Source organism: Canis aureus, chromosome 16 (genome assembly GCF_053574225.1).
Source record: "Canis aureus isolate CA01 chromosome 16, VMU_Caureus_v.1.0, whole genome shotgun sequence".
Taxonomy (NCBI): domain Eukaryota; kingdom Metazoa; phylum Chordata; class Mammalia; order Carnivora; family Canidae; genus Canis; species Canis aureus.
In genome coordinates, this window is record NC_135626.1 from 18,127,947 (window position 1) to 18,141,827 (window position 13,881).

The 13,881-nt window shown below is 47.3% G+C and overlaps 2 protein-coding genes and 1 long non-coding RNA gene across 3 annotated transcripts in view; 2 read left to right on the forward strand and 1 right to left on the reverse strand.

The window, feature by feature from the left end:
* Positions 1-407: 407 nt before the first annotated feature.
* On the forward strand, positions 408-1,484 carry LOC144286020 (uncharacterized). The gene is made up of 2 exons (XR_013354140.1): positions 408-580; positions 999-1,484. It is a non-coding gene; the product is annotated as an uncharacterized LOC144286020 (long non-coding RNA).
* Positions 1,287-5,970, reverse strand: ERAL1 (Era like 12S mitochondrial rRNA chaperone 1). The gene is made up of 10 exons (XM_077851995.1): positions 5,654-5,970; positions 4,607-4,734; positions 4,416-4,493; positions 4,006-4,052; positions 3,325-3,386; positions 3,063-3,175; positions 2,723-2,971; positions 2,227-2,376; positions 2,020-2,100; positions 1,287-1,871 (listed from the first exon to the last, which is right to left on the reverse strand). The coding sequence occupies exons 1-10, from the start codon at positions 5,934-5,936 to the stop codon at positions 1,749-1,751; spliced, it is 1,314 nt and encodes a 437-aa protein (XP_077708121.1). The 5' UTR covers positions 5,937-5,970; the 3' UTR covers positions 1,287-1,748.
* Positions 5,971-6,065: 95 nt separating this feature from the next.
* FAM222B (family with sequence similarity 222 member B) overlaps positions 6,066-13,881 on the forward strand; it is an 88,069-nt gene continuing 80,253 nt past the window's right edge. Inside the window, exon 1 of the mRNA XM_077851991.1 lies at positions 6,066-6,363. The gene's annotated coding sequence lies outside the window, so the exon portion shown is untranslated. The remainder of the gene's footprint in view (positions 6,364-13,881) is intronic.

A 13,881-nucleotide genomic window follows, 5' to 3' on the forward strand; every position in this document is an offset into this window, starting at 1 on the left:
AGAAGTGGGCAAGAAGTTGGCCTGCCTAGGTCTACCCAACTTGGGCTCCACATACACATGTGGCAGGGGCCCAGGAACTGAAGTTTAAGGCAGAGCTTGCCCCAAGAACCCAGCTGTCAGGACCCTTTCTGCTTTATAGAGGTTCAACTAACATGTTTTTTTTTTTTTTTTTTGTAACTATCATTTTTATCACCACCTTCGCCATTCCATGACCAAAATAACCACCACTCCCACTTGGGTCATGGGCAACAATTAAACCCTGAAGGATGGGGTGAGGCTGTTCCTCCTCCCAGGCCCAGCAGATAGATGATCAGCTTCATGGGGTAGGTGTGAAAGGCAGATCCTAGCTTTAGCAAGGTCCATAAATTCATGTGAGAAAGGGCCTAACAGGGAGAGGAGCCAGTGACCCTAGTCTAGCAGGGAAAGGGTTAAGAGGCAGGGCTTTCTAGAACCCAGGGAAAGTGCCCCACCCAGGGGAGGGGCCTATGGATTAAAAGGCAAGCAGCTTGAGTGAAGAGCCAGGGTCTGGGCCTCCCTACCTCTAAAGGCCTCCCCAGTCTACATGCAGTTCCAGCTCCAGGTAAGTGCTCTCTCCTGGGCCTGTCTGTCTGCTTGTCAGTCTGACCAGAGGGAACCTTCTGTCTCATTATGTGATCTCTGGCTTGTTTAATTCTGGCACTGGGTCCCCCAGGAGATCTCAACAGACTCTAACTCTGCAGGATTTTCCAGGCCAGTTTCTTTCCTTACCTGACTTGGGCTGCCCCTGACCACACAATCAAGGCACTGCTGATTCAGGAGCTATGGAGCAGGGAGGGGGGAGCTCTGTGTGTACTGACCTGTCCTGCTCTGCCGTGGGCCCCTGGCTCCCCCTGCCACAGTGCTCTCCAAGCCATGCTCCCTGTGCCTGCTGCGGGGCCCTGGCTAGGATATCATCATATACTGTAAGTTTGCGACAAGATACTACAGTATAGATGATGTACTAGTCCGGGTCCCCACAGCTCTGGAGCCAGATGAGGAGGGCAGAGCATGCTGCAAACCCACCGGGCTTACCGCTCAGCCTATCCAGCCTGCTGACCGCCAAGACACTTGGGGATGGCGAGGAAACCGTTACCATTACTGAGTTTAGTAATGGTAATGGTTCTCTTGCTGTACCCACAATACGTGCCAAGAAGACAGCTCGGGACCCTGGAGCAGACCACTGGAAGGGACACTCCAGCTCAGACAACAGTGTGGGGGTGAGGGAATGAGTTTTTACTTTCCTGTGCTAAAGAAATAAAGATGAGAACCAGCATGCTTGTCTTTTTATTAGCATTCGAGAAGGGGAAAGGCATGGGGTGAGTGGCACTATCTCACTTAGGACCCACAGGTCCTCACACATCGCTTTAAGGTAGAGGAACTGAGGGGATAGGAAAAAGACCTCTCTGCTAAAACTGGCAACTCAGGGAGAAACTCTGGGTTCGGTGCCAGCTAGAAGCAGGTTGGCATTGTTCCTACAAAAGAGTCAACTTCAAGACTGAAGTAGCTAGGGCCCCAGGCAGAGAAACGACCTGAGAACTGAGCTAAGTTCCTGCCTCCAAAAGGAGACATGGCTAAATAGGGGCTAGGCAGACCCAGCAAGGCCAAGCCAGCCGTCGGGCAGTGTCCATGCCTCCCACCAGTCCCTAGAGGCCCTCGGCAGGGGCCATTCTGGTCAGTGGCTCCTGCCAGCAGCTCTGGCTCAGACCCTTGGGAGAGGCAGCAGAGGGTGGTCACTGGAGAAGCTTCACAGAGAGGCGGAGCTGAACATCACAGAGGAAGATGTCCATGAGGTCGTGGCCTGCCTCCTGTGCAATCTGGGCGATCAAGCGCCCCTTTGGGCCAATCAGGATCCTCTGAGGATGGGATAACAGAGAAGGACATAAAAAAAAAAAAAAAAAAAAAACAGAGAAGGACATGAGCCTGCTCTCAGGGCTTCCAAGCAGTGGAGGAAGAACCCCTGCTTAATGCCCTGGTCCTTTCTCTAAGCCTAACCCAACTTACCACATGAGATTCTTTGGACACCAGAAGCTTCTGTTCGATCACCAGCTCCCCACTTGGCCCTTCTTCCCACAACACTGTCTTCTGCACAGGGAGACATGATTAGTCAGACAGGCCCATATCCCTTCCTCTCTGGGCCCCAGGCATCCTGTCTTGGTTGTGTGCCTGGTGAAGAGCCCCCAGATCCCTTCATTGTGCCCACGCCCACACCTGCTGTACACTGTAGGGCATCTCCTGGGGCAGGTGCTCTAGGAGCTTCTCTCGGATGATGTTGGCACAGATTTCCTCAGGCGTCTGGCTAGTGAGGACTCCACTGTGGTATTCCCAGGGTCCTGGCAGGGCCTGTGCTAGGAGGTATTGCTGTGGGTACAAAGAGGGTAGGTGGGCAGTTCAGTCCCAACCAAGACTTTCCTTTCTTATTCACTCTCACTACCAGGAGGAACTCTTTTTTTTTTTTTTTTTTTAAGATTTATTTATTCATTCATTCAGAGAGAGCAAAGAGAGAGGCAGAGACACAGGCAGAGGGAGAAGCAGGCTCCATGCAGGAAGCCCGATGTGGGACTCAATCCTGGGTCCCCAGGATCACACCCCAGGCTGCAGGCAGCGCTAAACCGCTGCGCCACCAGGGCTGCCCCCAGGAGGAACTCTAAGGCTTGTCTTCACATGGTAGAAAAGAAAGGCCACACTATGACCAAGGCTAACTGACCTTTAGTGTTTTCACATCTTCCTGGCTTAGAGCTGACAACATGAAGATCTCTCGGAAGTGGGGCCAGCCAATCCTCTGAGGGCCTCCCATGGACTGTATGTTTGGCCCCTTAGCTGTTGGGCTGGGGCGAGGAGTGCCGGACTGTAAGTGAAGGGCCTGTCTCATCTTGAGCTTCTTGCCATTGACCACACCTTCAGTGAGGGCTGCTGTGAGCTCCAGGAGAACTGACTTCTGTTTCAGACAATCTACCTGGACATGGAGGATGGGTAGGAGGTGTGTGGTCAGTGAGATGGGCACCATGGAGGAAAGGAGACTCCTTATTCAGGTAGGCGGTGCTCACCTTGTTCATGACAAGGATGCTAGGGACTTGGGAGAACTGGGTCAAGCACTGGAGCACCTGGGGGCTGAGCTGATTCCGAGTCCACTTGTCTGAGACATCCACCAGAACCACAACTAGAAGTAGGCAGTGAGGGGAGGAGGACAAAAATATGACCACTCTTTCCCCACCCCCTAAAAGTGTCCGTGATAGGGGCTCTGGGTCAACCCCCAGCTTCCAAACTACCATGAACAATTGGGGTTCAGATTCCCATCATGAGTCTAACCTAGATCAGCAGATTCCATGCTCTTCCATGGATCTTCCAACAAAGAAAGCTCCAGATGGTGCCTGAGGACATACAAACATAGGTCAGGAAGGGTCTTAGGACTGATATACTCTTTTTTTTTTTTTTTAAAGTCCAAGATACTGACTTCCTGCCTTTTTTTTTTTTAAGATTTTATTTATTTATTCATGAGAGAGAGAGAGAGAGAGAGAGGCAGAGACATAGGCAGAGGGAGAAGCAGGCTCCATGCAGAGAGCCCGATGTTGGACCCAATCCCGGGACTCCAGGATCATGCCCTGGGCCGAAGGCAGGCGCTAAACCGCTGAGCAGGGATCCCTGGGTGGCGCAGCGGTTTGGCGCCTGCCTTTGGCCCAGGGCGCGATCCTGGAGACCCGGGATCGAATCCCACATCGGGCTCCCGGTGCATGGAGCTTGCTTCTCCCTCTGCCTGTGTCTCTGCCTCTCTCTCTTTCTGTGTGACTATCATAAATAAATAAAAATTAAAAATTAAAAAATAAAAAAAAATAAAAATAAACCGCTGAGCAACCCAAGGATCCCCAGGACTGATATACTCTTAATGAGGGATAAGGTGTGATAAGAGGGTCTTCCAGCCTCTACGATGGAATCTCCCCACCCTCTCCCTTACCACCTTGCCCTTTACAAACCCGTTTCCACAGCTATTACCTTTTCTGTTTAGCAGGGCTGATGAGGCCAGGTGTGTCAAGCAGAATCTAAAATCAAGAAAGAGAGATGCCCGGCCCCCGAGATGGGCAAGTGAAAGAAAGACCACCACTGACATCAGAAGCCTGGACTTCTACCCTCCACCTTTGTTTTAATTCTAGATGAGATCCAAGAAAAGATGATGACTGTGAATATATGGGAGATTGGGAAGGAATAAAGAGGGAATGAAATCTTTCTGACTAGATGCCAAAGGGGGGAAAGGAGAGAGAGATCTGCACTAGGCCTAACAAAAGAGGAGACCCTCTTCCCTCAAAGCAGTTAATCTAAACATTTTCTTCAAGTTGAACTGTAAGGAGACCCTCCTAAGTCCACCCTCTGCCCAGTCTGCTGGACTTCCTTTGCAGGCTACCCACCACCTGGGCCTCTTCCTCTGTGATGACCCCCAGAGCTTGGCAGCGAGTGGTGTGCACCTTCTTGGAGACAGGAAACACCTGCCAGAAATAAAGAAATCCTAGGTGAGGTCCCAGACCACTGTAGGTCAATTCATGAAGAAACAGAAAAAGTGAGATGAAGGGGAGGGTGGTGGGTCAAGGATGTAGCATACCTTCCGGCCCAGCAGCTGGTTGGACAGTGTTGATTTCCCTGCATTTGGGGCACCCAGGAGGACCACTCGTAGGACTCGAGGGTTCTCAGGCATGTCAGGACGATGGACCAAGAGGAGATCCTGCTCATCTGTGTGTGGGGGCAGGAGGGGAGTGAGAGGTAGTGCAATCTGGATGCCCTGTCAGGTACTCAGTTCTACTCACACACAAAGGAAGTAAAGAATACAAGATTAGTGTACCAGGTTGAAGCTGAGACCTGGCTTTGAGACTTAGTTTGTCCATTAATTTGTTTATATGAGTTTACCAAGTTCTCTAAGTTCCTTGGTTTTCTCACATGTAAAGTGGAGATAATATTAACAATACCTACTTATCTTAAAACCTTCTTTTGACAATTGGCAATTTTATAAAAACAAACACAATGCCTGGCACTTAATACAATTACCGTGTGGAACCGTACTGGGAAGTTGTGCTTTATCTGATAAATATGTGTATGTGTGTGAAAGTATAGCCAGATCAGTTACAGCCAGAAATCCCTCCAGCTCGAACAATCTCACCCTTCTAAGGGTGTTATGTAGGCTCTGCAAGCTTGCTCAGTATTTCTAAGTATTAGTTTCTTATAATACTACATAAAAATTACCAGTTTTTGTGTCCAGCCTCCTTACCAAAGTGTAGTCTATGCTACTTGAAGAACAGGAGCTATTTCCTAGGTGTAATTCAGTCTCTCGACAAATAGATGGGGGCACTATTTGGGTCGAGTTTGCTTCCCATCTCAGGGCAGAGAGCGACAACTCTGCCTTGCCTGTGGCCCTTCAATCGCTTGCTCTTCTCGTGCGTCTCTGGTTGTGACCACATCGGTTCCCTCTTGGAACCTGGTATATCTTTCTTCTGAGATCCTTCACGGCTTGCCTCTCTCTCGGGGCCTCAAGATCGTTTTCCATAATATAGGACCAGAGATGATACCCCAGGGACTGAGGAGTTTCCCCGACCCGCCCGGAACTTTCAGGGCTAAGACCGTGACAGTCCGGGACAAGCCTATCTGGGCCCTTTACCTCTGTGCATGGACACGGCGGGAGGATGAGAAGTCAACGAACCGCCGTGCTGAGAGAGTCCGAGGAAGCGGTCCAAGGCTGAGCTCTGGCCATAACGGCGAGAGGCGGAGGCCAGGCGGGGACCAGAGAAGGCGGCTCCCGAACAACAGGACACGCACCTCCGCGGACAGTCAGAGAGCGAGGAGAGCCGAGCCACCCACTCCCTAGCGGCATCGGGGCCCAACCGCCTGATCCCTAACACGGTCGGAAGAAGTAGAGCGGAGCGGCGGCTGGCGGCAGCCATTGCGGCCGCAAGGCACGCCGGGAACGGACCAGGCGCGCACCTGCGGTTGGATGGAGCCGTGGAAAGGCGAGCGAGCAGGAGAGAGTGAGATTGGCCCAGAGAGCGGGGACGCACGGCACGTAGGAAGTGGGTTGGAGGAGAAACAGCTCTGGAGACAGACCGAAGCTAAGAAAAAGGAAGATGTCTATTTAGAGTTTGTGTGGACATGGTGATCGTTTTGGACCCCCATTTACATCCTGTTTCCTTCTTCTCCTGTCAGAGTTTCGCAAAAGGCCCTTCTAGCCCTGCCTCCTGAGAGACTACATCTCCCATGAGGCCAAGCGCAGAAACCTTTCTCTTAGCTTCTGCCTTCTCCCAGCTGGAGAAACTGACGCATCGAAGGAGGAAAGGTAGTGGGAGCCTAGCAGGTGCTGTTCCGCCGGTCCCCGTAAGGGCCTTTTAGTTCTCTCTGGTTTCAGGCTTGCACACCCTCCCCTAGCACCTCCCTCCCCCAGCCCCCGGCTTGGCCTAGCTGGTCAGCAGCGTTCTCTAACAGTCTGCACCTTTGCTTTATGCGAGCTTCTTGTAGGGAGTACTCCCTGGGTGTGTGTTCCCCAGGGGCACAGACCCAGTTTACCATCTATTAACCTCCCTTACGATCTCCTCCCTGAGGACATTCCTTTCTGAAGAAAAACAAGAGGGTCTTAAAGGGAGAAGCTGCACAGTCACCTACAATCCCTCAGATTGCCTTAGTGGCCTGCGGAACTTACATCTTAGTCATTTTGCGGCCTTAAGCTTTATTCATTCTTTGAAGCCTCTCAATCAAACTCTTGGGGATTTATTCATATGCTATGTACAGGCCGTGTCCAGGTGCTGGGGATGTATGACTGAAGAAAATGGACAAAAATCTGCCTCAGTATTTTGTGTCCTGGAGGCCGAGAGAGAGAGGGAGACAGAGAGATACTAGTGACCTGACAGAATCAGTTCAGGTAGCATGTTCCAGGTGAAAACCTAAATGGAGTAGGAGGCCTGGGTGGCTCAGTGGTTGACCGTCTGCCTTTGGCCCAAGGCATGATCCTGGGGTCCTGGGATTGAGTCCCACATTGGGCTCCCTGCCTGGAGCCTGCTTCTCCCCCCTCTGCCTAGGTCTCTGCCTCACTCTCTGTCTCTGTCTCTCATGAATAAATAAATAAAATCTTAAAAAGAAGAGAAAACCTAAATGGAGTGAGTTTGAGAGGGAATGAGAGGAAAATGGAAAACCAGCTGGCTTAGTTGGTAGAACATGAAGTACTTGATCTCAGGCTTGTGAGTTTAAGCCCCAAGTTGGGTTGGGTGGAGAGCTTCCTTAGAAAGAGAGAGAGAGGGATCCCTGGGTGGCGCAGCGGTTTAGCGCCTGCCTTTGGCCCAGGGCACGATCCTGGAGACCCGGGATCGAATCCCACGTCAGGCTCCCGGTGCATGGAGCCTGCTTCTCCCTCTGCCTATGTCTCTGCCTCTCTCTCTCTCTCTCTCTCTCTCTCTGTGTGACTATCATAAATAAATGAAAAAAAAAATTAAAAAAAAAAGAAAGAGAGAGAGAAAGCACCTGGGTGGCTCAGTCAGTTAAGTGTCTGCCTTCAGCTGAGGTCATGATCCCGGGGTCCTGGAGTCAAGCCCCATGTTGGGCTCTCTGCTCAGCGGGGATCCTGCTTCTTCCTCTCCCTCTGCCTGCTGCTCCCCCTGCTTGTGTTCTATCAAATAAATGAATGAAATGTTTTAGAAGAGAGTGGGAGAGAGAAATGAAAGAAGTAATTGAAGAAAGCCAGGAAAAAAAATCTGGGGAAGCAGAACAAAAGGGAGTGGTAACAGAAGAGGGGCAGAGAAGTGTTAAGAAAGGATTTTCTTTTCTTTTTTTAAGACGGTGATTTTTGCTCATGGCAATGACCAGGGGGAGAGGAGAAAACTGATGATATAGGACAGCGAGGGGAAACTTGTTGGAAAGATAGTGGGAACCACTGACTGGGCTGCTCTTGTGGGAATGAGAGGCTGAGTGTTCAGAGTAGTTCTGAGTGACACAGGACTGACAGAGACTGGGCAGCTAAATGCGTCGATGGTTTGCAAATCGCACCAGGCACCAGCTTTCAGGCTGCCTGCTCTATTAGCAGAAGAAACAACCTTTCTGGCACATGACATTCTGGATGTTCTTGGGCATATGGGTGCCCAAGGAACAGAAATACCACTTAATACAGGACAGCTGGCAATCAGAAAAATATGAATCTTCTTCCATGGACAGTTAGGTGAAATGTCATTTCAACTATAATTAGGGTGAAGGGCAATTTCAGGTTAAATAGTGGTTGAAGAGCTTGAGTAAATAAATGCAAAATCATCCAAGGAACATATGCTAAGTACTACAGCAGTGGCAACGGATAACACCTTGGAAGAATCCCTGGGATAACACAAAAACTTAGAGGAAATGTGTCAAAGTGCTTTGTTAATTCTCTTCTTTCCTGGAGATTTTCTCTCAAAGGATATTGTGAGGAAATTTTGTATTTTGTGAGATTAGGAGAGGCTAATCAAATGAAATAGACTGATGGGCTCATATGTCAACTTGCCACTTACTATCTGTGTGAGTTTGGATAACTTATTTCAACTCTCCAAGTGCCAGTTTCATCGTCTGTAAAATGAAGAAGAAAATAATAAACAGGGATGCCTGGGTGGCTCAGTGGTTGAGCATCTGCCTTCAGCTCAGGGCATGATCCCAGGATCATGGGATTAAGTCCCACAAGGGCTCCCTGCATGGAGCCTACTTCTCCCTCTCCCTGTGTCTCTGCCTTTTTCTGTGTCTCTCATGAATAAATAAATAAAATCTTAAAAAAAGAAAATAATAAACACATCTACCTAATATCACGTGTCCATTTGAATCTAGGATTTAGAAAAATGGAGGATTTAGAACAATGGAGGCTCTCAGTAAATGTCCTTATCTTAAAGCTAATTATTTTACCCCATTCAGGAACATTTTTCCATGAATTATTCTTTCTTTTCTTTTTTTTTTCTTATTTATTTATTTATTTATTTATTTATTTATTTATGATAGTCACAGAGAGAGAGAGAGGCAGAGACACAGGCAGAGGGAGAAGCAGGCTCCATGCACCGGGAGCCCGATGTGGGGTTCGATCCCGGGTCTCCGGGATCGTGCCCTGGGCCAAAGGCAGGCGCCAAACCGCTGCGCCACCCAGGGATCCCGATATTCTTACTTTTCTATATAGACAATTTCTCTCTGTACTATATTCCTCTCATCAGCATTTATTTTTAAAATGCTTAATCTTGAGGTGCCTGGATGGTTCAGTTGGTGAAGTGTATGCCTTCAGGTCATGATCCCAGGGCCCTGGGATTGAGCACCACATTGGGCTCCCTGCTTAATCGGGGAGTCTGCTTATCCTTCTGCCCTTTCCCCCACCCCCACCCCTCAAATTAATAAAAATCTTTTTTAAAAAATGCTCAGGGGCGCCTGGGTGCTTGGGTGGCTCAGTTGGTTAAGTGTCAGACTTTTTGTTTTTAAATATTTTATTTATTTATTTTTTTTTAATTTTTATTTATTTATGATAGTCACACACACAGAGAGAGAGAGAGAGAGAGGCAGAGACACAGGCAGAGGGAGAAGCAGGCTCCATGCACCAGGAGCCCGACGTGGGATTTGATCCCGGGTCTCCAGGATCACGCCCTGGACCAAAGGCAGGTGCTAAACCGCTGCACCACCCAGGGATCCCTTATTTATTTTTTTCATGAGAGACCCAGAGAGAGAGGCAGAGACATAGGCAGAGGGAGAAGCAGGCTTCCTGCAGGGAGCCCAATGTGGAACTCAATCCCAAACCCCAGGATCACACCCTGAGCTGAAGGAAGACTCTTAACGGCTGAGCCATTCAGGAGTCCCAGTGTCAGACTGGATTTCGGCTCAGGTCATGATCTTGGGGTTGTGGGGTTGAGCTCTGCCTCCAGCTCCGCACTCAGAGTCTGCTTGAGTTTCTCTCAGTTCGTCTGTCCCTACTCACCCCCCACCTACTTGCACGTGCTCTCTCTCTCAAATAAATACATCTTTTTTAAAAAATAAAGAAAAGGGGCAGCCCTGGTGGCACAGTGGTTTAGCTCTGCCTGCAGCCTGGAGTGTGATCCTGGACACCTGGGATCAAGTCCCACATCAGGCTCCCTGCATGGAGCCTGCTTTTCCCTCTGCCTGTGTCTATATGCATCTGCCGGGATCCCTGGGTGGCGCAGCGGTTTGGCGCCTGCCTTTGGCCCAGGGCGCGATCCTGGAGACCCGGGATCGAATCCCACATCGGGCTCCCGGTGCATGGAGCCTGCTTCTCCCTCTGCCTGTGTCTCTGCCTCTCTCTCTCTCTCTGTAACTATCATAAATAAATAAAAAAAAAAAAATTAAAAAAAAAAAAAATAAATATATGCATCTGCCTGTGTCTATATGCTTCTGTGTGTGTGTGTGTGTGTTTCTCATGAATAAATAAATAAAATCTTTAAAAAAGATAAAATGCTTAATCTCTTCCATTTGAAAAACAAAAACCCAAAACTTCCTGATCTGGAAGTCCTTTTTCAACTAGATGTCACTGTGTGTTTCTCACTAAAATAGCAGCAAAGATGGTGGACAGAGATGGATTGTAGAGATTTAAGGGGATAAAAATGGAAGGATATGATTAAAACCCTCCAATGCCCAACTATTACCACTAGACTTATCCAATGTCCTTGAGCCCTGCTTCTACTCCCAAGGAGTCCAGTACACTAGCTTTCTTTCCATCTCTCGAATATACTGAGCTCATTTCTGCCTCAGGGCCTTTTTTAAAAAAATTTAAAATTTACTTATTCATAGAGACACACACACACAGAGGCACAGAAATATAGGCAGAGGGAGAAGCAGGCTCCATGCAGAGAGCCCGAGGTGGACTCATCCAGGTCTCCAGGATCACGCCCTGGGCTGCAGGCGGAGCTAAACCGCTGCGCCACCGGGGCTGCCCTGCCTTAGGGCCTTTATCTGCTATTCCTGCCTTCTATGTTCTTCGGGTCTCAGCTTAAATGTCACCTCCTCAAAGCATTTCTCACTACCTGCAGCAATCCTATTGCAGTGCCTGAAATATTATCAGAGCATTGTGAAGAGTCTTCACAGTCTTACCAACCGCTCATGGCCCCAATCTGAACAAGTCACTCCCTTGCTTCACTGCCCTCAGAATAAAATATAAACTAATGTGGCAGTGGCTTACTTTACCAGACTTCTCTCTCGCTCTCTCTTCTTAAGTTTATTTATTTTTAGTAATCTTTACTCCCAACATGGGGCTCAAACTCAGGACCCCAAGATCAAGAGCTGCATCCTCTTTGCACTGAGCCAGGCAGGCATCTCCACTAGTCTTATCTCTTGTCGTTCCTCTTTTTTCAGCTCAATTGAAATTTTTTCAGTCTTCCAATTGCCCGGTATTCTTTCTCACTTCCAGGTCTCTCCTTAGGTCACTCCTTCCATGACTGGTTAATTCTCTTAGGATCTTTTTTCCTCCTATGATAAGGCAGTTTATAATATAGTATTTGAGTAGAAAGATTATAGAGCCAGATATCCAGAATTTCATTCTCAGCTCCATTATTTACTGTGTGATCCGAGGCAAGTAACTTCTCTCTTCTTAAATTTACTTATCTATAAAATAGGGATAGGGTTGTTGTGATGATGAAAAGAACTGATATGCATAAAGGACTTAGAACAGTCCTTGACATATAGTAAATGTCATTCAAGTGTTTATTATTATATATCCTCTACTAGACTGTAAGTTCTCTGAGGACAAGGACAATATATATTGTTCACTGCTGTATCTTCTACACCAACAATATTTTCTTTTTTTTTTAATTTATTTTATTTATTTATTTATGATAGGCACACAGTGAGAGAGAGAGGCAGAGACATAGGCAGAGGGAGAAGCAGGCTCCATGCACCAGGAGCCCGATGTGGGATTCGATCCCTGGTCTCCAGGATCGCGCCCTGGGCCAAAGGCAGGCGCCAAACCACTGTGCCACCCAGGGATCCCCCAACAATATTTTCTAACACATAATGTGTACTCAATAAATTTTTGTTCAGGATCTTTCTATAGATTGAATATATCTTTCTATAGATTGGCTCTACCTTTGTGGTGTTGACATGGCTGCAGCATCTCCAGATTTTACATCTTACATTCAGTTTTAGTTGGAAAAAGCAACAGATTTCCCCGAAGGAAAAATTCTCCATGTGTATTTTGGTTCTGACTTGGCTACATGTCCATTCCTGAAACAATCATTGTAGCTTAGAGAATGTTACATGCTGAATGACTTGGGTCTAATTTCTGTGCTCTGTTAAAATCATATGGTCTGAAAATGGAATAGAGGTGCTTCTCTGAATGATTATCGTTAGATATAGTGAGTCGATACTTAGCAAGAAAAAAAAAAACTGCTATTCTGCCCTTGGTAAGCAATTCAAGGAGATGGGGCGCCTGGCTGGCTCAGTCTAAAGAGAATAAGAGGGGCAGCCCTGGTGGCTGAGCGGTTTAGAGCTGCCTTCACCCCGGGGTGTGATCCTGGAGACCTGGGAGTCCCACGTCAGGCTCCCTGCATGGGGCCTGCTTTTCTCTCTGTCTGTGTCTCTGCCCCCTCTCTCTCTCTGTGTCTCTCATGAATAAATAAATAAAATAATAGAAAAAAGAGCATAGGACTCTTGATCTTGGGGTTGTGAGTTTGAGCCTCACTTTGGGCATAGAGATTACTTAAAAATAAACTTAAAAATAAATCTATATTAAAAAAAGAAATTCAAATAGGGAAATGGTTCAGGAAACCCGTATGATTCATATATAAGAAGATATGCTGCCAGGGCACCTGGATGGCTCAGTCAGATGAATGTGTGACTCTTGATCTTGGGGTCATGAGTTTGAGCCCTACACTGGGTATAAAGATTACTTAAATAAATAAATAAACTTTTTTAAAAAGAAGCTGTATCATCATCATGTAGATTCCAGCAGAGGACTGATTGCATGTGGTGGTAGAGTTAGGAAAGTAGGGTTCCTGGAAGTTTCGGGGTCAGCTTTTGGCTTTTTTTTTTATACATCCATTCATCAGAACATAGTGTCAATATTAATTATTCCTCTTTCTGGCTCTTCAATTTCCCCATGGTGCCAAATGTGCTCTCATTCCAAAGCATAATACTTTTGCAAGTAATGACAACTCTTCCAAGTCAGGCGCTAGCTTCTGGGATTGGTCCTGGGCCCTACCACCCTACTCTGTCAGCAATTGTATTTTACTCTATATATGTCAAGAGGTGGGAGGCAGTTCATACATGAAGTGTGCAATTTTGTGTAGATTTGCTTTTCTGGGGACTGAATTATGCTAATCTATACACTATTTTCCCACAGTAACATATAGCTATGTATGTAAAAGTCACATGTATCTGATGAGTAAAAAATCCTCAGGTTCCTAGGTGCTACAGGGAATAACCTTTCACTTCTTAGTGACTTGAGCATTCCATTATATGCATTTTAAAAAATATTTATTTTAGAGAGAGAGAGAGAGAGAGGAAAACAAGCAGGAGGGGCAGAGAGAGAGGGAGAAAGAATCTCAAGCTTTGTGCTGAGCGTGTAACCCCAAACTGGGCTTGATCTCATGCCTCCTGAGATCACGAATTGCACCAAAACTAAGAGTCAGTCAGATGCTTAATCGACTGCACAACCCAGGCACCCCATCTGCATTTTTAATTAGTAATCTGTAATTAGTGATATAAATGACACTCCATTTTCAGCATTCTCGAACTTTACTGTAGGGCCTATTCTGGCTTCTTTTCAAAATGAGGGAAAAATTTCCTTAGTCTTTTTTAAAATATGTTTTTATTTATTTATTTATTTACTTATTTATTTATTTATTCATTCATGAGAGCCACAGAGAAAGGCAGAGAGGTAGGCAGAGGGAGAAGCAGGCTCCATGC